The following is a 27206-nucleotide window of genomic DNA, read 5'->3' on the forward strand; positions in this document are numbered from 1 at the left end:
AAGAAAGAAAGAAAGAAAGAAAGAAAGAAAGAAAGAAAGAAAGAAAGAAAGAAAGAAAGAAAGAAAGAAAGAAAGAAAGAAAGAAAGAAAGAAAGAAGGAAGGAAGGAAGGAAGGAAGGAAGGAAGGAAGGAAGGAAGGAAGGAAGGAAGGAAGGAAGGAAAGGAAAAATGAAAGAAAAAAGGCAAAGATATATTTTAAAACTAGATGGGGAAAGTAAAAGACATTTCTAAAGAAAGGCTCTTTGCTTTGACTCAGGTTCCCAGACTCTAGTTGTTATTCTCATGTAGTTCACCAGGAGGTATGTCTGAGTCTTTGATCTCTCCCTGATATGTCAGTACCTCCACACCCACTGCTCTTAAAAGACCAGGAAAATATTTTCTCTAACTTATGGGAAAATCTACCCAGGAGGAGGATTTGACTTTTTGATGACTTCCAGTTTCCCAGAGTGTAAGGTATTTAAAAAAAAAATGGTTTCTATGAATCAGATTTGTGATATATTGAAAATATGACCTCTGTGTGTGTGTGTGTGTGTGTGTGTGTGTGTGTGTAAGTTTCATTTTTTTCTCTCTCTCTCTCTCTCTCTCATGATAACTTAGCTATATGGTTCAGTGGACAAAGTGTTAGACCTGGAATTGGGAAAATTTGAGTTCAAGAATTGCCTTAAAAACTATGTCCTTAGGCAAGACACTTGATCACTGACTGCTTCAATTTCTTCATCTATAAAAATTGGATAATAGTTGTAGCATCTGCATCCCAGGGTTATTGCAAAAATAAAATGAGATAATGTGCGAAGCCTTAAATGCTAGCTATTATTATTTGAACTTACTGCTGTCAGTGTTAGTGAATGTCAAGTCACCTTCAGCATCTACAGAAAGAAAATAAGCAGATATTTTCCACAAACTTCTCAATTCCCATGATATTCATGTGTATCCTACAGACAGATCATAGGAACTGTAGCCCTTCTCCCAGTTGGAGGAACTGGAAGGAATGAAATCCTTAGGTAATTTTGTGTTGGTTTTCATCCTTTTTGGCATCAGTGACCACTGGCCCCAGGGTAGAAAAAAAATGCATGTACATATTGGACCTAGCTATAGCTCCACAATTTTCAATCCCTTTGGCAATGGGGGTTAAGGAACTTGCCCAGGGTCACATAGGTATAAAGTGTCTAAGGCCACATTTGAACTCACTACCTCCTATCTCTAAGTTTGGCTCTCAATCCACTGAGCTGCCCCAAACCCCTTCAACCTTAAACTCTAATACTCAAGCAAGTCAAGTCAATTAGCACTACTATATGCCTACTATATACCATGCACCCTTCAAGGGATGAAGACATAAAGAAAGGGGAAAGAAAACATTCTTGTCCTCAAGGAGCCTGAAGTTCAAAAGAGGAGACGACATGCAAACAACTATATTAAAATATTTATATCTATATCATCTATGTCTATAACATTTATATACATCTCCATCTCCACATCTCTATTTCTTTCTTTATGTATGTCTACAGAGCAAATTGGAGATAATCTCAGGAGAAAGGGATTAATATTATGGGAAAGACTTCTTGCAGAAAATGGAATTTTAACTCAGATTTTAAAGAAGAGGAAGGAAACAACTAACCACAAATGGGAAGTTCTTAATTCCTCCATTCACAAGTAACAAGATGGCCCTTTTTTCTTTTTTCTTTTTCTTTCCTTCCTTCCTTCCTTTCTGTTTTTTTCTTTCCTTCTTCCTTTTCTTTCTTTTTTGTTTTCTTTCTTCCTTTGTTACTTTCTTCCCTCCTTCCTTCCTTTTTTTCTTTCTTTCCACATTTTGGAACGTTTGAGGGTTTTTTTTTCCCTAACATTAAAGAGAAATCTGACTGTGGGCAACTTCCACCTATTGCTCCAACCTATTGACCTTCCAAGGAGTCCCCTTCTGGGTCTAAGCAGTAAGAGCTGAAGTGGATAGAGTACTCATCTTAGTGTCTGGAAGACATTAATTTGACATGTATCTCATACTCTTAGAGTGTGATCCTGTGTAAATCACTTAACTTCATTGGGTCTCAGTTTCCCCATCTGTAAAATGATATTGATCTCAGTAGCCTCTTAGGTCCCTTTTAACTCTAAACCTATGACTTGGGTTCATGATCCTCCTATTTACATGACAGCCTTTCATATAGCACTCATGTCTGCCCTTGGCCCCTTCAGGAATCTCTTCTCCATTTTAAACACCTTCAGTTCTTTTGACTGATCTTCATGTGACAAGGTCTTAATCAAAATCCTTCTCCATCTGGATCACTTTCCTCTTTTTTCAAACCCTTAACTTTCATCTTAGAATCAATACTATGTATTGGTTCCAAGGTAGCAGAGCAGTAAGAGCTAGGCAAAGAGCGTTGTGACTTGCCCAGAATCACACAGCTAAGTGTCTGAGACCTAATTTGAACCCAGGACATCCCATATGTAGGCTTGATTCTCTATCCACTGAGCCACCCAGCTGCCCTGGTCACTTTCCTCTTGACACTCACCAGCTTTCAACATTTCCCCTAAAATCTGGCATTTAGAACAGCCCTAGAAATAACGGCAAGAATATACTGACAATCACAAGATGTTCTTTATTCCTGGACACAATAAACAAATCATTTGTGCTTTCTCAGCCTCAGTTTTCTCAACTGCAAAATGGAAATAATAAACAACATGAACCTCAGAGGGTCGTTGTGACATTCAGTACCTTCCTGCAACTTTCCCTATTTCAGTGAGAGCACAGCAATCCTCCCAGTCATCCTTGAGTCTTCTTCCATTTCTTTCGTCCTTCATAACTCAATTAATCAGGGGCAGCTAGGTGGCACAGTAGATAGAGCACCCGACCTGGGTTCAAATCTAGCCTCAGTCATTTCCTATCTATGTGACCCTGGGCAAGTCACTTAACCCATTTGCCTAGCCCCTCCTCTTCTATCTTAGAGTTGTTACTAAGACTGAAAGAAAATATTTTAATTTAAAAAATAATTCAGTCAGTCAACAAGTTACATCTAACCTATATGCAATACATCATTCATCTCTAGAACCCCTTCTCCTTTCACATAACGACAGCCCTAATTCAAACCCACATCATATTTTATCTGGACTATTCCAATAGCCTCCTATCTGATTTCCCTGACTCCATTCTTTTCTTTTTTCCTTTTACTTTTTCACAGAACTACTAAAATGATATTTCTAAGACACAGCACCGATCATGTAACTCCCTTGCTCAATAACCATCAGTGGCTCACCATCACAACTGGGATTAAAGGAAAGTGCCTCAGCCTGGGATTTAAGGACCTCCCCAATCAAGCTCTAACTTCATTTCTTCTGCTTCCCTTCATGAATTCTGTGTTCCAGACACATTCTTATTGACTACTTCCATGCATTTTCATACAAGTACATCTCAGATGATCAGTATACTCTCTGTCTTATTTCTCCTGCAATCTTCTTTTTCTTCAAGATCCAGCTTGGATGCTGTCTCCTCAGTGAAGCTTTCCCTGAACCATGCCCCTTATTAATAAACTATCCCTACTTAAGAGCACAACATATCAAATATATCTTCCTACATTGTCTATTCCCCAGGTAGAATTTATACATGCATGTGTGGAAGTCTTTGAATCCTCAGCTTGTAGACGGCACCAGTGCCAAAGAGGTGCTCCTTCAGCTCACACTCCTCATTATCCTGTTCTCTAATAGGGGGAAAGAACCTGGAAATATTGTGTTCCATTAAAATTACACAGAAAAGAAGAAACGACAGGATTTGAACTCAAATCTTCTGACTCCAAATGCAGAGGTCTTTCTACTATGCCACAGATACTATGTGGATATCCTTCCTTAAGATAAAAAAGTGTGTCCCCATATAGGGAAGCCTCTGTGATCCTGTAAAGTACTATTTTCAACACCCCAGAGAGGAGATGAAGTCCTACAGTCCCTGAGAATTGATATTCACTACAAATAGTGCATTTCTTTTGCCTCTTTATAATTTGCCTCTTTCTCTGCTGACCTCAAAATGGACAATAGTCATCTTTGCTTTGTGGTCATCTGTTTTAATGTCATGGAAAGGAAGGAATATAAAATTCATCAATTTATGAATATGTAATATATGTATATATTATGTATAAAATATATATCAAGATATCAATTTATAAAAATAAAACCAAGGAGGTAAAGGATATGAAAATAGGCATGTTAAAAGAAGAGCAGCGGGCAGCTGGGTAGCTCAGTGGATTGAGAGTCAGGCCTAGAGACGGGAGGTCCTGGGTTCAAACCCGGCCTCAGACACTTCCCAGCTGTGTGACCCTGGGCAAGTCACTTGACCCCCATTGCCCAACCTTACCAATCTTCCACCTATAAATCAATACACAGAAGTTAAGGGTTTAAAATAAATTAAAAAAAAGAAGAGCAAATTCTTGAGTCCTGAATAATTCTGTCTCATGCTTTTTGTAATATGTATGTGCCTTTTAGACAACATTGGGAGGAAATGAACAATTCGCCTTTCATGCCAACTCAATTCAGTTTAGCTTTTTAAGCATATGTTAACCATCCAAACACTAAGCAGAGGCATGACTAGGGTATGGAAATAGAGACATTGCCCAAGGGCAAAGAAATTTAGACTGGTACTAAGTAGAGGGGCAGGTATGTGGTGCAGTGGATGGAGTTCCAGGACTGAAGTCAAGTTCAAATCAGGCCTTAGACACTATCTGTGTGACTCTGGGCAAGTCCCTTCACTCTGTTTAACTCAGTTTCCTCATCTGTAAAATGAGCTGGAGAAGGAAATGGAAAACTAGCTGTGAGACCCTGAGCAAGTCCCTTCACCCTGTTTGCCTCAGTTTCCTCATCTGTAAAATGAATTGGAGAAGGAACAACCTCGTGGTCTTTGCCAAGAAAATCCCAAGTAGAGGCACAAAGAGTGAGATATGACTGTAAAATACGATTAATAACCCTATGTAGGCTTAAATATAACTGAGTTTCAGCACCAAGTTAGCAAGAATAATTAGTTGAATTTATCAGATGCATGACTTCCTTCTTCTCTATCCTCCTCCTGACCAAGACTTCTATACATCGTAATTTCTCCAGCAGTGACTTTATGGTTTCCCATTCCTTCAACTGAATAGAAGGTTTATCCTTACTCCTTTGCCCTATTTACTAATGATAGCAGCTGGTTATGGGGCTGAGGCTGGGGGCAAAGAGACCATCTTTTCCTTCAAGGAGTCCCCAGTTTTATGGGCTTCAGGGTGCATGTAGGTTTGAAAAAAGAAGCATCCAGGCATTTAAATCCAAGCCCCCCATGGCTCATCCTTCTCCAGTACATTGGTGTCTTTACTAGCCTTCCACTGACTCAGAGAGCAGAAATTCAGAGAAAAACGTTTAGCTGATCTCTGCTCTGCAGAAGGCATCTGAGGGCCTTTGATGTTGGCCCCAGCAGAAACATCTATAAAATGAAAAGAACTCGGGAAACGATCGACATTCATGGCAGGAACAAAGGGCTTCTCGACACCCTCTCTGGAGCCACTGGTGGCAAAGGGAAGGAAGAAGCTTTCCCCATTCGAAGCTGGACAATCAAAAGGAAGGCTGCTTGTCAGACTACTTGGATTAAATGGAAAAGAAAATAATAGGAAGAAGAGAGATTTTCTATCTTTTTTTTTTCCTTCTGGGAAAAAGCTGTACACTTGGAGCAAATTCCACAGTGCAAGGTGATATTTTGTTCTTGATTCTAAGAACCAGGAAGGGACAGAGTTGAAGGCAGCAGGCTGTTAGGGTATGCAGGTAAATGTTTAATAATCAGGTCTCCCCCTAAAAAAAGGACACACTTTTAAGTTATTAACATTATTAACATTTTCTCCATCACTCTATTAAATCTAGATGATAAACAAGACAATAAATTAAGTCCTGATTTGTAGAATTTGTTCATTTCTAATTTCTCAGTTCCAAATACTCACACTGAAAATTTAACTGAATTCAAGAGCCAGTCTCAGCTAGCTCCAGTACACTCCCTGCAGCGAGTCAATGAAAAGGAATAAGTGACAACTAGGTGGTTCACTGAAGAAATCACCAGGTCTGGAGTCAGAAAGGCATGAATTCAAATCTGACCTCAGGCACTTACTATGTGACCCTGGGCAAGTCATTTGACCTCTGTGTGCCTCAGTTTCCAAAATAGGAATAATAATAGTTTCTACCAACTAGAGTTGTTGTGAATCAAATGAGATAATAATCATAACATGCTTAGCACAGTGCCTAACACATACAAAGTACTGCCTAAATATTAGTTATTAATTATTATTAGGGAATCCGCAGCATCTCCTCCACATAGCTTTCAAGGTGTTTTTCAAATGCAACAGTCTAACCATGTCATTCTCCTGCTCAGTAAATGTTGGTGACTCCATATTCATCCAGGAGAAAATATAATCCTTGGTTTGGCATTTAAAGCTTTTTATAGGTTGGCAAATTCCTATCTTTCCAGTCTTCCTACACATTAACCCTCTCCAAAAAAAAAAAAAAATAGGATCATTGTAAAGTGCTCAGCCTGATGCCTGGCATGCAGTAGATACTTAATAAATGCTTATTCCCTTCCTCCTCCCTCTCTGTATATTCTGTGGTCCAGAGACAGTGACCTTATTGTTATTAATCACATCCAACATTCTGCTTGCCATCTTCTCTCTCTGTTGTCATCACGATTATTGTTCATCATGCCTAGTATGTTCTCCCTCCTTTCCTCAGACTCTTGAAATATCTCATTTTCTTTGAGAATTATTTCAAGAGCCTCCTTCTACATCAGTCCTTTTCTGGTCTCCTAAAGACATCTTCTCTACAGTTAACTTGCATCTACTTTATGTATGTCTTGTTTATAGTTTTATAAGTGTTTTGTATATTTTGTATATTGTATTTTTGTATATATTGTATATTTCAACATATTTGTATTTTTCTCTCTTAGAGTGTCCTCTCCTTTGTTTTTGCCTTTCTATCTCCAGTGCCTAACAGTGCCTGGCATACAAAAGCCACCTAATACTTGATTTATTAATTAATATTCTATTTATTTAAGACTTTTAATTCCCCAGTTTATTTAGTCAAAAAACTAAGGGGGGGGGAATCTGTACCTAGAGTGAGCATGGCACATCCTCTTTCCCCTCCAACCACTCCAATATTCATCCTAACAAGGAAGAAGTCTACCCAGAGAAAACATGGATTTTCCATGCTGTTAAAGGGGCCTGGGTGGGCAGAAACTGATATATACTTATAGGTGTCCTATTGGCACGCTTCAAATTTCCCATTCTAGGACCACATTCCAAAGGTTCTACCCTAGTTAAGCCTCTGGAATTAACACATCCAAACTCCACAATTTTATATTAATGTTAGGGGTTGTAATCCCTGCTTCCTAAAATTCTATGTGTCCCTGAGCAGCATACTTTATTTCTCTGCTACTCTGCCTCTGCTATTGAAAAAAAAAAGAAAGAAAGAAAGAAAAAGGATGATTAGAACAGACTTGGGAGAAAGGTTTTACTAAGGCATTAACTCATAATAAATTACTATAAACTGTTTTGCAAACATTAAGAAAAAAGCTTACAAGTGATTAATAAAGAACCATGCACCCTTAATTGCCTTTCAGTCCCTGTTTTTAAAAATTGGAATGAAGTATTTCAATAGGGTTGAACTGTTTACAATACACGATGTTAGAATTCATTCTTGAATCTATTTCTCATCATATTGTGCACGTTCCTTAAACTCAGTCTTTTCTCATTTTATTTCACATGAGAAGCCCCCTTCCCCCTCCAGCCTTGTTCAACTGCAGAAATTTGCTATGGCATTAGGGAACAAGGCATAGCTAAATGTAGCCACCCATTCCACATCTCTGTGTAATTATGCTGAGAGACAACGGCAGCCTTGAAACCAATTGGGGATTTCAGCGAAGGAAATAATTTAAAGAAGGAAAAGTAGAGAAGCCTATCCCTGACCCTCTTTGCATCCATGTTTATTTCCTTGACTAGATTCTGGGTCATTTGAGATGTTTCTCAAGCTCTCAAGTCATAAAGCCTCCCTGTATTAAACTCTTAATTTGCAATGGTTCCAGAGAGGTGACGTGCATAACCTTGAGAATGTAATCAGAGTTTCATTGATTTGGGATGCTCTCACTGAAACTGTTGACGAAGTCCTTCTGCCTGATGTCAGAAAACATCACTGGTGAAACAAGTTAGGGATTGCAATCACATTTCAGGGGATAATGGAACCACACATACTTTCCTCTCTTCTAAGCCAGAACATTAATAAAGTGAAACACTTATGACCAATCTATTTTGTTCAGGCTGGTTAGGAGTCTTATCTTTTTTTGTAAGATAGCTTATCTCATCAAAAATTATTTTTTAACCTTTTCACAAGGAATCTGTTTCCTAATTGTCCTCAGCCTCCAGGGTTCCTCCATCCATCATTTTTTCTGTTTGTCTGTTTTCATCCAGAGAGGACTGGCCTTGGTAAGCAAATAGAACTGCATCTGTAGCTTGGGGGGGGAGAGGGGGAGAAGCAAGCTATATGTGTTCCAGGGAGCCCAATTTCAAAGAAGTTTTGTACTAATTTGATGATGGTCTAGACAATCAGAAGAGGTATAAGGTTGGAGAGCCCCAAAGAGAAGTAACTATTTCCAAGATGAGGAAGGTAATCTATTATTATTAATATTGTTATTATTATTACTATTACTATTACTACGACTACTGTTATATGGAATTCTTGTTCAGGTGTTGTTGCTCATCCTTCATTTTTAAAGAGGACCAGTAACATCATGATTCTTGACTTAATATCAAGACATAATGACAATGTCTCAACTTCTTTGTCAATTGGATTTAAGTCAACAGAATTGCACAAAGTCCAGCCAGTCTTACTCTCTCTTCCAGAGTCATCCAAGTCCAGTGGCAAGACAAAAGTTAGGGTGACTGGTGATGGCCCAGGCTGCAGCGGATGAACTTGGCATCTTCAATGTCTGGCCAATCTCTAAGTGTTCCAGAGTGTTTGCTTCAGCCACTTTCATGGCCAATGGAACAAATTATTTTCATCTACCCATTCCAACAGGGAATGTCTTGGCTACTGGAACAATTATTCTCATCTACCCGTTCCAACAGGGAATGTCTTAAATGCTTGAAGTAGATCTCCCCCTAACCCACTGAGGTATTTGAGGCCATTCAGTTATCCTCTACTTACTTGGTTTAGCCAGCCTGTTTGAAGGTTTTAACAGGGTATGGCCACTGCCCATGCTACTATCTCTTGAAGTCACAGGTGCCTTAGGTGATAGGTAGACACCAAAGGTGAATGAGCAGCCCTGCAAGCCTTCACACCAGAGATGCTAGTCCTCCCTGAACACCCCATGAGCCATGTTAGAATCCTTATGAACTCATCTCATTATCTCCATGCAGACAAGTCCCTCTGTAAAAGGGACCTTTTGGGTTTTCTTTACTCCCTGACACAATAATCACTAGGAAAATGCTGGCATATTGGTTTCAATTCTTATCTGTCATTCTGGTTTCTTCTTTTTTTAAACCCTTACTTTCTGTCTCAGAATCAATACTAAGTATTGATTCTGAGACAGAAAAGTGGTAAGGGCCAGGCAATTGGGATTAAGTGACTTGCCCAGGGTCACCCAGCTAGGGGTTATTTGGGACCAGATTTGAATTTAGGACCTCTTGTCTCCAGGTCTGGCTATCTTTCTACTCAGCCCCCTAGCTGCCCCCTTCTGGTTTCTTCTACAAATGATCTCTAGACAAATGACTTTAAGGAATCTCTCTTCAAGTTCTCTGCAATTTCATTTTAACCCTAATTACTTGTCAATACTCTGAAATAATCATTCAGAATCTTGTCATCCTCCTCTGAAATGTTTTGCAAATGAACTTGTACTCTAATTCTTTGTTGCCTCCTCTCATATGGAATTCTTGTTCAGATATGGGTTAGACAGAATGGCTCTGAGGTTCCTTCCAAAAAGAGTTCTAAATAAGGTGATAAGTTCACATCAGAGCCTAAATTTGGAGGGTATTGACAGCACTTGTTGCCCTGTAGCAGCATAGAAACAACAGAGATTAACTGAGTCAACAAGAATAATTAAAGTAAGAAGCTAAGAGATGGTCTGGAATGACAATATCTTCTCTTCCTTGACTAATTTCCTCCTCCTCCTCTCCCAACCTGACTCACTCAACCATGTGCTCTTTGCCTTGCACAGAAATGATTGGGATCATTGTTTGGTAGCCATCAGCATCTGAGAAATTTGACAAGGTAATCTGTGACTTCATAATTCCTGTTGCTGTTTTTCTGGCAAATATCTTATGGTAAGGTTTATTACATTCCTATTCATCCCACATGAAAACTGACTGGAAGTGTCTATATGGGTGATCTCTCCTTTTTTTAATCAGGCTGCACCGAGCCCCAAAACAGAATATTCATAACTCTCAGCTTTGTGCTCCCTTCCAAGATAACAACCTCTTTATTGAATAAATGGATTCTAAGGTATATTAGTCTTGATGGAGAATTGTTGGGGAGGGGAAGAAGAAGATACAGTTCAGACTAAAAACAAAAAGAAAAGATGATTTTAAAATAATACCAATAGGGGGAGCAGCTGGGTAGCTCAGTGGACTGAGAGCCAGGCCTAGAGACAGGAGGTCCTAGGTTCAAATCCGGCCTCAGACACTTCCCAGCTGTGTGACTCTGGGCAAGTCACTTGACCCCCATTGCCTACCCTTACCACTCTTCCACCTATAAGTCAATACACAGAAGTTAAGGGTTTAAAATTAAAAAAAAATAATAATACCAATAGGAAGGTGAAGCAACAAACTAAAGGAAAACACTATTTTACCCTTTTAGATGTGGAAAGATCATCAGATTTGTGGTCAGAAGTCATGAATGCAATTCCTAATTCTTCTATGGAATGACAATTATATATGACTTTTAGGTCAGCAAAATCTTTGGGACACACTATCTCATTGAAGTTACATGAAAACCTGGTAAAATGGCCCCCCATTTTATAGGTGAGACATGTGAGGCTCAAAGGTAAATTAGTTTGTTCTGTGGTCAGATATTGCTAAGTATCTGAGGCAGGATTTGAACCCATATTTTTTTCCTTAATCCAAATTCATGTCAGCTGCTTTACCATAGGTGTCAAATTCACTGAGAGCAACACTAACTAGATTAAAATATCATTGGAAATGTTTAACAAAAGAAATAAAAATAAAATACAATATCTGTTGCTATTCAGTTGTTTGAATCATATCCAACTTTGTGACCTGATTTAAGATTTTCTTGGCAGAGATGCTGGAGTGATTTGTCATTTCCTTGTCCAGCTCATTTTACAGATGAGGAAACTGAGGCCAACAGGGTTAAATGATTTGTCCAGGGTCACACAGCTAGAAAATGCCCATGGCCAGATTTGAATTCAGGGAGGTAAGTCTTCCTGACTCCAGGTCCAGCACTCTAACCACTGCATCATGTCCAATCCTTTTGAATCTTAGGACAGATCTTAGCATGGGTATCCCTTTCTTCCAATTCCTTTCTTAAAAATGAATTAACTGACAGTTAATTGATTTTCCTTTGGGATGTTTTCTGCTTGGCCCCAGAGGGCAGAACAAGAACTATCAGGTGGAAGTTACAAAATATTGGATTTAGATCTGATGTCATTTTCTGCCCTTTTGTACCAGATTACTTTAATTCAATTTAAGAGTCATTTACTTAGCATCTACACTATTCTAGAACTATACTGAGCACACATGATTTTGTCATTTTGTTCAGTTGTTTTTCAGTCATGTCCAACTCTTTTTGACCCCCTTTGGGGTTTTCTTGGCAAAGATACTGGAGTGGTTTACCATTTTCTTCTCCAGCTCATTTCACAAATGAGGAAACTAAAGCAAAGTTAAATGACTTGCCTAGGGTCAGCAAATAAGTGGCTGAGATCAGATATGAATTCAGGAAGATGAGTTTTTCTGGAACTCCAGACCCCACACTCTACCCACTGAACCAACTGAGCGGCCCAAGCACAGGGGATACAAGTATGAAATTAAAATATTCCCTGCTCTCAAGGAGCTTACGCTCTTCGGAAGAAAACAACATGAAAACAAAGAAGCGAATGCAAAATAAATGCAAAGAAAATCCAGCTTAATTTCAGAGAGGGGGAACAATACTAACACTTGGGGTGAAAGTGGGGAAAACCATCCATATCCTTATAGATCCAGTCTATAGATTGTAGCATTCATGTCTAAGGAAATTCACCTAATTAGGTAGCATCATCAGAGTGTCAGTAATCCTCCCTGGTTGGATCAATCCTCCAGCAATCTGTTCCCTGCCTCCACTGTTCCCCATTACAAAGGAAATACAGATGTTTGTGTTATTCTTTCATTTTCCTTTACACATGGCAAAAAGAGAACGAGGCAGCAGATGGCTGATGACAGGGCAAAGTCCTGATGAATCTCTTTGTGACCTCTTTCTTTCTGGAGTGTGTGGACTACAATAAGAGAGCTTTTTATGCTTTTAGAGCTGGGTGCTTCAGGACTCGCATGGAGACTTCAATAGAGAAAATCATCCTGATTAGTGGAGGAGGGGACAATTATTTTCCTACATTTCTGCATATTTTAGGATAGACATTATAGACATGGATAGAGAGCTGAGTCTGGAGTCATCCAGCCTCAGACTCGTACTATCTGTGTGATCCTTGGCAAGTCACTTCATCCTGTTTGCCTCGGTTTCCTCACCTGTAAAATTAACTGGAGAAGGAAATAGCGAACTGAGTGACCCTGGTTAAGTCACCTCACCCTGCTTGCCTCAGTTTCCTCATATGTAAAATGAGCTGGAGAAGGAAATGGCAAACCACTCTAATGTTTTTGCCAAGAAAACCCCAAATGGTGTCATGAAGAATGGAATATGACCAAAAAACATTAAAAAACAGAAACATGAAGAAAAGGAGGGTAAGCAGGATACTTAGCTAGTTTCATTTAACCTCCCTTCCAAGGATGTGCTGGAGTCAACTCAAACTGACTAGATAGAGTAGAGTGTTCAGATTTTCTAAATTATATCTGGAAGGTACTTTATTCCATAGTAATAATAATATTTTTAAAGCACTTAGTGTACACCAGTCACTGGGCTAAGCATATTATTATTATTGTCTCATTTAGTCTTCACAACAGCCCTGGAAGGCAGATGCTATTGTGATCCCCGTTTTAACAGATGAGGAAACTGAATTTAAGTGACTTGCCAGGGTCATATAGCTAGTAGTATCTAAGTCCAGATTTGAACTCAAGTCTTTCTGATTTCAGGTTCAGCTCTCTATCCACTAAGCCATCCAGTTATCTCAGCATTCTCTTCATATTACAAATGAGATAAAACTAAGTTTAAAAGGCACCTTAGTGACCTGCCCAAGATCACAGAGGTAGTAAATGCCAGTGGTAGGATTTGAACCTTGGTCTCAATCTTGTGTTTGTGAAGTCAATATATGTATATATGTATGTTTATATATATATATGTGTGTGTGTGTGTGTGTGTGTGCATTTACACATACATATGTACATAGTATGCATATACATATGGGTAGAGCTATATGGAGAGGTTAAGATACTAGACATTTACATAATGCAATTTATACCTATAAACCTTAAGACTTGCCAAGTCCTTTATAAACATTACCTCATTTGAGCCTCACAATATAGGTTTTATTATTAGCCCCATTTTATAGCTGAGGAAACTGAGGTTCATAGAAGTTTAGTTATTTTCCCAGGGTTGGGCACACAGCTAGTTTCAGAGGCAGTTTTCTAACCTAGGTCTTTCTGGAAGTCAATATTTGTTTAACCCAAATGCAGATTTACATCTTTCTTGCTTAAATTTAATCTTCAATTCAGCCAGACATTCTAGTCTGGCAAGATCTTTTGGGGGTATCCTGACATTGTCACATCCAAATTATTAGCCAGATTTGCATTATCTGTATACACAGAAGTATCTCCCACTGCATTCCAACCTTTTGGTCCTTTTGTCTTATCCAAGATGATAAACTAAACTATGGGAAAATGCCTTCTCTTTGGTGGTTGTTCAATTATATCCAACTCTTTGTGATCCCCATTTGAGTTTTTCTTGGTGAAGATACAATGGTGGTTTGTTACTCCTTTTTTAGCTCATTTTATAGATAAAGAAACTGAGGTCAATTGAGTTAAGTCAAACATATAGCAAATGTCAAACTCACAAAGACTCCAAAGCCCAGTGCTTTATCCATTGGGCAACCTAGTTGACTTCTCTATTTGCCTCTAAAGACTTTAAAAAAAAAAACTTTCGCCTACTATGTTCATAGTACCAGATTATGCATTACAGAGGTATAGAAGAATTTTTTTATTATCTCTGAAACCACAGGAAGAAGTGTAAATAGGGAAATGAATGGAGGAGGGACTTAGGATAGATAGAGCCATACCTAGGAATGTCCTAGAGCCAGCTCAAAATATTTCAAGGGAGCCAATTGTTAAATTTCCACTATGAGCATTTACACTTTGGAAGTCAACAAACACTATAAATTAGGGCTTGTTATATTGTTTTGTTAATTGTCTAGACTCAAGAAAGTGATGCAAATGTTAATAATACCTAAGTGTGTGGCTTTTAATGCATTTAACACTTTAAAAGGGCTCTTGTATACATTTTTTTTTATCCAGAGAGATGCTAAATATTTATCAGCACACCACCAGTCATACTCCTGTCTAAAACTGTCCCAGATTGCCTCAGGTCCTGCCTGTGTTTTGATTCAGGCTATGAAGCATTATATTGCCTAAAATTTAAATGTCACCAGTTTTGTTTTGGGGAGCTCTCCAGTTCTTTTTAGTAGAACATACAACATGGCACCACAGACCTAGTTTGAATCTGACCTCTGACTCTTGCCAACTTACTATCCTTGGCCAAATCATTTCATATCTCCTGAAATTTCATATTTCTCACATATGAAAATGAAGAGGCTTGACCTCTAAGGTACCTTTCAGCCACCCTAAATCTAAGATGCTCTAATCCATTTTCATTTCCTTCTGTTACTCCATTAGGGTCCCTTTTTTTCCCTTAGGGAATCCTTCCTATTGACTGATAGGACACAACAAAACTCTAATGGTGGAACTTTAAGCACTGTGCCAAGTGGAAGAAAGGCTACTTGGTCTTTCAACAAAAACCACAAGTCAGCACCTAAAGGGGCTGGTCCTGCCTGTACTAAACACCAAAATCATAGAGGGAGGAAAATTCAAATTTCCTTAAAAAAATTCCTTGGCAAAGGGTGGTTTTGTTCCCAAACTAGAATCTAATAGCACTCAAGTCAGCAGTAAGATAGCAGAGGCTTAGTCAGCAATGTTGCCCTAAAAAATTGGATTATTTCCCAATTTTACCATTTGTCCTTTTTTTTCTCTTTTAATTTTCCCCCCAACCCCTTAGTGTGTTGGACAGCAAAGTTAAATTATTAAAGTCGACTAGTTCCTCTTTTGGAAAATTTTCTAAGCTGGAGCTGGTGAGGTGAATAATTATGCTAGGTCCCCAAAGGAAGGAAGGGAGTGAAAGACACATTTCATCCAATCCTTTGTAATCCTTTAAAAGGTTGGGTTAGTAAAGCTATTGCAAATGATTCCCAGAGCATCCCAATGGGAGATGAGCACTAACTGCCCTGGATGAGAACAGCTCCAGGACAAAGAGCTACCCATGGAGTGAATGTGAGCCCAGGCAGGGAATGGGCTCAGAGCTGTTTAGTCATGCGATGGATGGGGACTCAAAGAACAAAATCCTTTTCTATCCATTCCTCTGCCCTTGAAATGGCCTGCTTAAAAGAGGGATTTGCAGTCTTTGGAAACCATGGGGAATATCAGAGGACATGAACAAAATAGATGTGAGCTCCATCAGTGCCATTCAGAATTCCCTACTCTGTTTGGGAAGGCAGATGCAGTAGAAGCCACTTAATTGATATTCTATCCCTCTCTGGCCAGGAGGAGAAAAAAGGTGTTTTTTTTTATCTAGATGTAATAGTGGAGAGGGTGCTAGACTAGGAATAGAAAGTCCTGTTTTCAAATCCCAAATCTGACTCTGAATCATATCCAGAAAGTTAGGATTTTTTAATCAATCATGTCCAACTCTTCATGACCTCTTGCACCATAGCACACCGGTCCCTTCTATCCTCCACTATCTCTCAAAGTCTGTCATAATTCATATTTGCTGTTTCCACAACACTATGGATCCATTTCAGCCTCTGCATCTCATTTTCCTTTTGCCTTCAATCTTTCCCAAGACCTGAGTCTTTTCTAAAGAGTCCTCTGATCTCATTATGTGGCCAGAGTATTTAAGCTCTAGCTTCAGTATTTGTCTTCCAGTGAATAGTCTGAATTAGTTTCTTTTTCTTGCTGTCCAAGAGTGGATTCAACCTTTATGAAGCATTTACACAAGGCAGGCATTAGCTAAGCACAAGAAATACTAATGGAGGTTCTGGAGATATAAATGAGCAAGCAAATTCATCCTCATTCTCAAAGAGTTTCTATTCTTTTTTGAGTAAGATGATATAGAAAGAAGTTCTAGAAAACAGGGGAAAGGAGTAGCAGGGAATAGATGGCCAGAAAATTTCATGATCACCGAGAGTCCAAACATGCCTTATCAAAATGGGGTGGTTGGGGCAGGGGAGACAAGAAGAGTCTTAATTTTCCAGTGAGAAGGATGTGGAGGGGCAGCTAAGTGCTTCAATGTATAGAGAACCAAGCCTAGAGACAGGAGGTTCTGGGTTCAAATCTGACCTCAGACGTTTCCTAGCTATATGACCCTGAGCAAGGCACTTAACCCCAATTGCCTGTCCATTACTGTCCTTCTGCTTTGGAACTGATACCTAATATCAATTCTAAGATGGAAGGTAAGGTTTTAACACAAAATGGAAAAATAAGAAGATGGAGATGATGGTCCAAATGCAGATGGAATTGCATGGAGATGGCCTGGAAGGGATTCCAGATGCCATTTAGTCCAGCCTCCTTATTTTACAATTGAGGAAAATGAGACCCAAGGCAATAAGGTAGTTTCTCCAAGATGAATATGGGTAGTTATATATCAGTGATGGAATTGGAACCCAGATTCCCTGACCCTCGAGTCAATATCCTTTCCATAATTCCACACTATCTCCCAGGTCAAGTCTAATATCTCTGAACCTCATTCTTCTCATGGGTAAACTGAAAGGATAGTAAACACTGGATTTTGTGATTTTGTTTTGTTTTGTTTTTGAAGAACTGAAATGTAGTAATGAGCAGCAAAATATTTTGCAAATACTAAAAGTATCATATCAATGTCAGATACATGATTATAGAGGCTGAGATGATACAAGCTCCTTCTGACTAGATCTGACCCCAAGGGTTTGTTATCCAAGAATCAGATGCAATGGTCAAAGAGAAAAGCATTTCTTTTCCCATGTGAACCCTTCTTTCCATCTGTAAACACAAAGCGGAGGGTGATGGAAAACCACTCTCCACTTTGCCATGGATATATCTAGTGGCCACGAACTATCTCTGTGAATCATCTCCTGACACTTGCCACATCTATTCTGCTTTTAGTGTTCCCTGATCACCTCATGATTTTGAGGAAGGAGTTAGAGACCATCAGTAGCTTTCCCAGACCTGGGTCCATCCTTGGTCTTCCGACCTTCTTCCTCCACACTGACCTTGCCAGCTCATTCAAGGCCACAGCTCCAATACTATTCTATGTTCACAGAATCCCAAAATTTCAGTTTGTTTCCAGGGCTCTTCTTTGGGAATGAGCAAAATGTATCTAATTCTTCTTCCATAGGACAATTCTTAAAATACTTATAAGCCTGCTTTCATGTTCCTCAAGTCTTTTTTTTTTCTTTGAGTTAAACATCCCCAGTTCAACATTAATAGGGGAAATAGTGTTGGAATTGGAATCAGAAAGACCTGGATTTCAGGCCTGCTTCTGACTGTGTGATACTGGAAAAATGTATTTAGTTTCTCTGAGTTTCAATTTTCTCATCTGTAAAAATGGCAATACTTACATGATTATTTCTACTTCCACATTAAGCTAGGGCCAGTTCTTCTGTAAAAGGTACATGAGGTACCTAGTGGATGTTAAATGTAACTATGGATTCCTTAGCTTCCTTCAGGTTCAGCTATCACCTTCTATGTGATACCTCTCCTGATCCTCTCGAGTTGTTTAATAAGTATTTACTAATTTCATATATATTTAATAGTAAGTTATTTAGTTTTATTTAACAGATACATATTAAACCCACTTCATACTGAGCCCACTGCTAAATTTTCATTTAAATTTGTATTTAGGTAATTGGTAAAAGCTATAAATTATGGCTTGATATATTGCCGATTATTTAAACTTCAGCTTCATATGTCTTTATTTTTGCATACTGTTTCCCCCATTACATGGTAAGTTCCTTGAGGGCAGGTATTATTTTTTGCCACTTCTTTATCCCCAGAGCTTAGCATAATGCCTGGCACAAAGGAAGCACTTAATAAAATCAAAGTTTATTGCATCAGAAAAAATTATATTTTAGACTATAATCTAATAAACATTTATTTATTAAGTGCCTACTATGTGCCAAACACTGTCCTAAGTGCTAGGGGTACAATTAATAAAAAAAGAAATACAGTCACAGTCTCTGCTCTCAAAGATCTTATAATTCAAAGGAATCAAAGACTCTAAGATGGTGAACAGTAGGAAATCTGCCTTGGTAGTTTTCTCAACAGAAATCCCTTGTATAGTGAAATCATAGGTCCAGTTTTTAGTCTTCACATGGACCTATTTATGCTCATTCTGTCTCCCTCTTAGAATGTAAATTCTTGAAGACAAGGACTATTTCACTTTTGCCTTTGATCCCCAGTGCCTAGCACTGTGCCTGACACATAGTAAATCTCTAGTAAATACTGATTGATGGATTGATTTGAAATCTTAAAGAACCACAGAAATGTCAGTAATTTAGTATTATTCAATTGATCTTCATGAGTCATGATTTCAAGACCCTCAGCCTCTTACAACTTCCCAGGATTCCAAAGAATGCTAAGGGTGGTTCTGGGAGCTCATCAAATGCTAATGACATTTGTCCATCTAAAATATTAAATAAGAAATTTTACATGTATTAAAAACAGTGTACGTGATGTTTTGGGTAAGAAAATATACTTAATTTTCTCTATTTAGGGAAAATTTTTCCCAAAATTCTTTTACCTGGTGGGCATTCCATACCTTCAGGTCATTATAGAAATAGACTTTTAGGGACCTGTCAATATAGTCCAAGTATCAAGATTTCCATGACTAAGAGAGTTTAGAAACTCCTCACTGCTATATAATAGTAATATATGAAAAAGCAATCCTAATGAAAATTGTTGTTGTCGAGTCGTTTTAATCATGTCTGATTCTTGGTGACCCGAGTTTGGGGTTTTCTTGGCAAAGATACTAGAGTGGTTTGCAATTTCCTTCTCCTGCTCATTTGACATATGAGGAAACTGAGGCAAACAGGATTAAGTGACTTGCCTGGGGTCACACAGTTAGTTGACATCTGAGTCCAGATTTAAAGAGGAATTTTCCTGACTCCAGGTCTGGCATTCTATCCACTGTGCCACCTAGATGCCCATGATAATCATAATAAAATAATGTAAACAAAGTCCCATATAAGTGTTAGCCATTATAATAATAACAGCTAACTTATAGACCCTTAACGTTTGCAAAGCCCTTTGTATACATTATCTTACATGATCCTCACAAAAAAACTTGTGACAAAAGTACTATTAATATTTTCATTTTATAGATGAGGAATCTGATATTGAGAGAAGTTGAGCTTGGAAGATTCCAACTCAGAGTTTACTCTCTCGAAGTTCAGCACTCTATCTAGATGCCATGTCTCTAGGACCACCAGCAAGGTGCCTTGTATCAAAAAAAATCCTTTTGAAAATTTTGAAATCTGTTACAACCATTCGTTCAGCCATTCTTCTTCCATACAATTCACTAAATATTCCCTCATTTCAAGTAACAGAGACAAGACCTCACAGAAGTACCTTGTAGGAGCTATCCTTGGTGCTAATCCTTATTAACTCCTAAAATCATCTAAGAGATGGGGCCAGAATGCCCTGATAGCCAACTGGTGGGTCTAATGAAAGGGTGAGAACTCATTCATCTCACTATAACTAAGGCACAAACCTGATATTTTCTTTCAGAGAGATAAAATGATTATAGTTGAAAGACACACTCAATTTAGCCTTTGTAAGGGACCCCATAAGCCTAGAAGAGGCAAGAGTGGTCCTCATATTTGAGAGCTCCAAACTGAGAAAAAAATAATTTACTTCTAGGCTTCCAGAGGAGATGAATTTTTAGGTCCAGATATCTGAAAAAATGTCATGGTATATACATGTATGTGAATGCATATATACATATAAACATGCATAGACATATAAACATGAGTGTACATTTCTACATATTTATGGGCATATAAGTTCTTAAAGAGATATATAAAGACATATGTGTATATAGATTTTAGTCTTCATATAGAAAAATATATATACACATATGATATACATTATTGATTTGCTGATAACACTGTTTTTATTCAATTGTTTCGGATGCTTGGTGACCCCATTTGGAGTTTTCTTGGCAAAGATCCTGAAGTTGTTTGCCATTTCTTTCTCCAGTTCATTTTATAGATTAGGAAACTGAGGCAAATAGGATGAAGTGACTTGCCCAGGGTCACATAGCTAGTAAGAGTCTGAGGCCAGAACTTTGGCCTCATATGTAAATATATATACATATATGAGTTACACATACATTTATAAATGTATTTGACTTTCATAAAATTAGCCAATTATGTCTTCTGCTTCCATATCAACTATTTAAGGCAGGATCAAAGAAATACAATTCTGGCACCAGATTTTCCTTTCATTTAGTTGATCAAAATAAGCATTTATTAATTACTCACTCTACGCCAGTCACTTGGCTAGGCACCTTTGGTACAAAAATAAGAATGAATAAGTCTTTGCTTCTCACAGACCTTACTTTTTACAAAGGAGGGGAGATGGGAGAGATACTATAAGCACATATAAATATGTGTTGAATCTATTCAAAATCAACAGAAGGTAATTGGATGGGGATGGCACTAGCAGCTGGGAGGCAGGTGGGAGGGGATCAGGAAAGGCTTCTCTTATGGACCATGTTATTTGAACTGAGCTGGAAGGAAAGAAGGGATTCTAAAAGATGAAGGGGAGGAGGGGGAGCATACTGGGGACAACCAGTACAAAAGTAGGGAAATAAGAAATGGAGTGATGGGTGTTAGGAATAGCGAGAAGGCCAGTCTGGCTGGACCACAGAGTGAAGGAGGGAGAAAATACAAAATGAGGCTGGAAAGACAGGCTGGGACCATGTTGTAAGGGGCTTTCTATACAAAGCAGAAGAGTTTGTTATATATAATCCAACCCCCTCTTTTTATATATGGGGAGAACAAAAGTTATATAGGTCAAATGACTTGCCCTGGGTGACTTAGGTAACTACAGGGCATAAATGGCAGATCTATAATTTGAACCTGAGTTCTCTGACTATAAATCAAATACTTAAATCTAGGTACATAGATTTAGAACTAGAAAAGACCTTAGAAGTCATTTAGTTCAACTTTTCATTTTGCCATGAAAGGGAAAAAATGGTGACATGGAGGATAAAATTCTGGACTTGGAGTCAGCAAAACAGAATTTCAAATGCTACCTTAGATGCTTACCAACTATGTTGCCTTGGGGAACTCAATTAATATCTGGACCTCTCTTTCCCCTTTTGTAAAATATGCTCAATAAAGGCACCTTTCTTCCAGCATTTTTTGAGAATCAAATGAGATACTTAGTGTATTTTGTACATAATATAAACTTTAATGTATTATATTGTTGCTGTTGTTCATGGTTTTCAGTCAAGTTGGACTCTTCATGACCCTATTTGGAGTTTTAATAGCAAAAATACTGGAGTAGTTTGCCATTTCCTTCTCCAATTCATTTTACTGATGAGGAATTTGAGGTAAACAGGGTAACATGACCTGTCCAGCATTTCATGGCCAGTAAGTATCTGAAGTTGGATTTTTAACTTATGAAGATGAGTCTTCCTAATTCCAAACCAAGTGCTCTATCCACTAAGCCTCATAGATATAAATGTGAACTATAATTATTGCCCAGATTTGGTCATGTAGTGAGTGGAAAAAAATGGGCTTTGAACCCAGATCATCCAACTCTAAACTAAAATCTTAAGTTAATTCAGTTCAATCGAACCATTACTTATGAAATACCTAATAAGTGCAGGATCCTATATTAATTAGATGGTGGGGGTGCAGAGACAAAAATCAACCTAGAACATATTTTTCTTGCTTTCCTGGAAATCCATCAGCCAAGGAGGATCATGGCTGCACCTCTCTGTGGCTGCAAGAGAATTTGAGTAGCATTGTAATTAAGAAAGGCTAAATCAAGTGTTTAAACATCTTCTGCTCTGCTTAAATTTCTAATTAAACTGCATAGGTCGGTTCCATATTCAGTGGCACCCAGGTCTGAACAAAAGGCAGATTACCTTCCAAATTAATATTTGGGGAGCAAATTTGGGGTGAGGGTAAAGGGAAAAGGAATGCACTCTTTAGAGAGGAAGGGTTTTATCTTATTCCTGAATTTTCTGAAATATATCTGGCTCCAAACTTCCATTAATTTTTTTAAAGATCTATTCAACTTTGATTTGGCAAAATTCAAAAGTTTGATTTAATATCAGTACTGTAAGAATTATTTATGGTTATGATCACAGACAGCTGGCAATGTATGGTTTAAATAGAGGGATTCTTGAGGCAATGGAATTTGAAAATTAAAGATAGAAGCGTCTTTGGTAGGTGTCCCCTTAATCATGGGCAGAACAGGAGTCCTGGCCAGTTAGACTGGCTTAATCCAGTTGGAAGGTTACTTGTCAAAGGGCATATCCACCAGCAGCACAATTAGGCCCTGGATGGGGCTATAAACATCCTTCTGGGGTCTTGACCCATGCATAGTATATCAAAGAGTTGGTTTCAATGCATTTGCTGAGCAAGCAGCATGTGATATGTCAGGGAAGGCTTTTCATGTTCTCTAATCCTAGCCTTTGAATGTCAGCACTGGCTGGGACAGAGTCTTCTGGTCACAGGGGGCCTGGAAGGAAGCACTTGATACTTGGCTATGGCAGTTTGAGATGCTTAAAAAGAAGAAAATGCTTAAAAGCAACCCAAGTTCACACACAATATTCACTTTAGAGGTTGATGAATAGTTAGAGTGAATACCTAGATAGTACCCCACTGACTAGGCTCAATTCATAAATGAACATTTCTGGGAAAAGACAAGTAAAATAAAGCTGGGGCCTAGAAATATATAAGGTTACATTAAGAAGAGGAGAGAGAAGGAGGGGGGAGAGAGAGAGAGAGACAGAGAGAGACAGAGACAGAGACAGAGAGAGACAGAGACAAGACAGAGACAGAGACAGAGACAGAGAAGGAGAGACAGAGAGAGAGGAGAGAGAGGGAGAAGGAGAGACAGAAAGACAGACAAAGGGAGAGATGGAGCGAGGTGGAGAGAGAGAGAGAGAGAGAGAGAGAGAGAGAGAGAGAGAGAGAGAGAGAGAGAGAGATTGACCCTAGAATCAGCCAAGATGTATTTCTTGGTTTATCCTGTCCCACTTCAATTTAATTTAATGAATCTTTTATTGTTCAGTTTATCTTGTTGATCCCAATTATGTATGCTATGCTGATGCCAAACTGGAAATTCTCCTGGTATCTCCAACCTACATGCTTATGCTCAAGCTTTTCCCTACACAGGAATGAAGAGAGGGAGGTTCTTCTTTGTTGGTTGAATTTCTTCTATCCAGTCTTTGAAGCTCCTTTGTTAAGTTTATCTTTTCTAGGAAGACTTGCTCAAATTCTTTCCCATCCCAAAATAATTACTTACCTCCCTCACACTGTACTATGCTTTGCTCTCCTCATTGTATTCATCATGGAATGTTGCATTTTATAGTGCTGTGTGTTAGTACATTATTTCCTTTCCAGACTGTAAGCACCTTGAGGCAAGTACTGGGTCTTAATTAAGCCTTGCATTTGGCCAATGCCAAGTGGAGTGCTTTGTACAAAACGACTTAGAATCCATGACTTCCTTTGCTCTCCCTTCCCTAACTCCTCCCTGCTCCTGCTCCCCTGCTTATGTCTTCTCCTTTAAGCTTACCTTCTATCTTCTAGCTACTTCTGAATGTATCTTGCACATACCTACAGAGATATTTAACATCTCCCTCAATAAAGATAAAAGTTCTTTGAAGGTAGAGCCTGATTTTTCCCTTCATAGCTCAAGCACATATGAGTGAAGCTTTATAAATGCCTCTTGATTGATTGATTAGTCACCTACTATAGTCTAATCTCTGAAAGGAGATCTTTGGAGTACCTATGATGGAGAGAGTACCAACTAGGCTGCATCTAAAACTCAGGACTTTAATGAAAACAGGTAATATTTATATAATGCTTTAAAGTTTGTAAACCACTTTACAAACATTCTCCCCCTTGAGGCTCATGAGAGAGGCAGGCACACCAGATAGAATTGTCTCCATTTCTACAGATAAGAAAACCAAGGATCCAAAAAATTGACTTGCCATGGTTGTATAGCAAGAAAGAGACAGGATCTGAACTATGTCTTCCCAAATCCAAGCCCTGCCTAGAATCCAATTCTTCCACCTTATCTCTATTCTTACCAACAGTGATATTAGGAGGTATAGTTGAATTTGCTCACTGCAAACCTGGACTCATTGTGTGAGCTCCTCTCTGACCAAAGTCGGGATGCTTCAAGGATTGGCAATTGTCTTTTTGTCAGAGGGCTGAGCTCTGGCTCAACCCCAATTAACTGTGTGACCGGGCTAGCTACTGAACTTCTCTGAAACTCAGTTTGGTCATCTCTAAAATTTAGTCACTCTGTGCCTGTTGATTAGAGGTAAATATTGTGATATAGCAACATAACAAGATATGATAGTATCAAAGTAGTGAGAAATAAGAGAAATGGTGGCATCCAGGTGGCTTAGTGGATTGAGAGCCAGACCCAGATATGGGAAGTCCTGAGTTCAAATCTGACCTCAGATGTTGTGTGACCTTGGGCAAGTCACTTAACCCCCATTGCCTAGTCCTTACTAGTCTTCTGCATCAGAACCAATACAAAGTATTGATTCTAAGACAGAAAGCAGGGTTTGTTTGTTTGTTTATGTGAGAAATTCAAAGTTGTGATAACTTGTATGACTAAGAGTTGATGTATACAGTAAAGTAAGCAAGAAAAAGGTATATAATTTAGAAATTATTTTTTTCAAGGCTGGGGGAAAGGGTCCAGATATGTAAATGTCAATAGTATGGTTGGTGACAATGAATATTTCTAAAGCACTGTGCTAAATTTTTTTTACAAATATTGTCTTATTTGGTACTTACAAAAACCCTGTAAGGGAAATATTATCTCTAGGAAACTTCGGCAAACTGAGGTTAAATGACTTGCCCAGGGTCACACAACTAGTAAATGTCAGAGTCCAGAATATAACTTGTCTTCCAGAAACTAGACCCACTATAATATTTAACTACCTCCCCAAGGAATTCCCCATACGCAGACTTTTCTACCAGTGCACATCAGTAACTGATGTGTAATCCACAGCGTCAGAAGGTGGATTGGGGTGCTGGGAAGCTAAGTCACTTGCCCAGGGTCACACAGCTGAAACACGTCAGAGGCAGGACTTCAAGCCCAGACTTCTTAGCTTCAAGGCTGGCTGGCTATCTATGCTTTGCTGCTTCTCCCCAAACGCCTATAATAATGTAAATGAAAACAGCACCCAAAGCAAGTAGACTATGATTAAATGTCAAGACCACTCTCAGGCTTGGAGAAGAGATGATGAAACTTGTTTCCTTCCTCCTGATCCAGATCAGGGGGGACCAGGGGTGCTGGAGGTGGCTTATACTCATTAATCCTATCCCTGCATCAGCTGTTTTTGCTTAACTGTTTTACTCTATTATGAAAAAGGTTTGGTGGTGGTTTTTTTTTTAAACCCTTACTTTCTGCCTTAGAAGCAATACTAAGTATTGGTTCCAAGGCAGAAAAATGGTAAAGACCAGGCAATTAGGGTTAAGTGTCACAAAGCTAGGAAGTATCTGAGGTCACATCTGAACCCAGGACCTTCCATCTCCAAGCCTGGCTCTCTATCTATGGAGTCACCTAACTGCCTCTGAAAGAGGATTTTAAAGGGGTTGAGGGAACGGTTTAAATCTGGAAACAACTTGTAAGAAACCAAGCAGTATCAGAAAAGCTTAATCTTAAGAAAGAAAAATGCTGTCACTGTCATATACCCCCAACTGGAAATCACGTACCATGATGACAAACAGGGCTGGGGCCACAAAGGCCCAGATGGCTCCATTCCCCAAGGACAACCAGCAACTGCAGGAAGAGAACAGAGAAATTACTCTCTAGCCCTGGGCTGCAAATTGGAGAACAAGGTCATTCAATTAGTGGCGCAGTTAATTAGCAAGCCAGTGAAGTTCTCTTGCATGGATGTTCAATTGTGTAGCTAGAGACATTGCAAAATTGATGGCACTCTTGTCTTCCTTCTGGAGACCGTCAAAACCTAAAGAATGATTGAGAGGGAGGACCAGGATGAGACAACCTGCTCAAGGTGGATGGTGGGGAGGATGTGGGGGGAGAGGGAAGGGGAGGAGAGGGAAATGAGAAGAGGGAACTAAGCCAGAGACTTTTCATAGCTACGAGCCACAAGCAGGCAAAAGCAAGAATGATGGCATCTGTAACCAGCTGTTCATTTACAGAATATTCCCAAAAATATTGTTTATTTATTCATTCAATATAGATGCTGAGCAGCCCTTATCAATGAGAATCTGAGCTGGATATCTCTGTCCATCAGCAAGAGAGGGAGAGAGAGAGAGAGAAGAGAGAGAGGGGGAGGGAGATGGAGCAGGATTACCCCTCAGGTGTGATTTGTTTTTTGTACTAAATTCTATATTTATTATACTTGTTTGGCTTTGAAAACCTTATTCCCAGAACAGTATTAGGACAGGGTATTGTAGGGATTGGAGACCTTTGTCAGAAACCCTAGAAACAATGATTTCTCAAAAGTGGCACCTCAAGTTGTGACCCCACCTCACTGCTAGTGGACTCACTTTAAAAAAACCAAAACAAACAAAAAACGTTCTAGGAAGAAGAAGAAGAAGAAGAAGAAGAAGA

The 27206-nt window shown here is 38.9% G+C and overlaps 1 protein-coding gene across 1 annotated transcript in view; it reads right to left on the reverse strand.

Annotated features, from left to right (window-relative positions):
- The window catches only part of ADGRD1 (adhesion G protein-coupled receptor D1), a 488370-nt gene that overhangs the window by 47573 nt on the left and 413591 nt on the right, over positions 1–27206 (reverse strand). The window contains exon 19 of the mRNA XM_044685394.1: positions 26342–26408. Within this exon, the coding sequence (XP_044541329.1) occupies positions 26342–26408 (67 nt within the window). The remainder of the gene's footprint in view (positions 1–26341; positions 26409–27206) is intronic.

This window comes from Gracilinanus agilis, chromosome 1, assembly GCF_016433145.1.
Source record: "Gracilinanus agilis isolate LMUSP501 chromosome 1, AgileGrace, whole genome shotgun sequence".
Lineage (NCBI taxonomy): Eukaryota > Metazoa > Chordata > Mammalia > Didelphimorphia > Didelphidae > Gracilinanus > Gracilinanus agilis.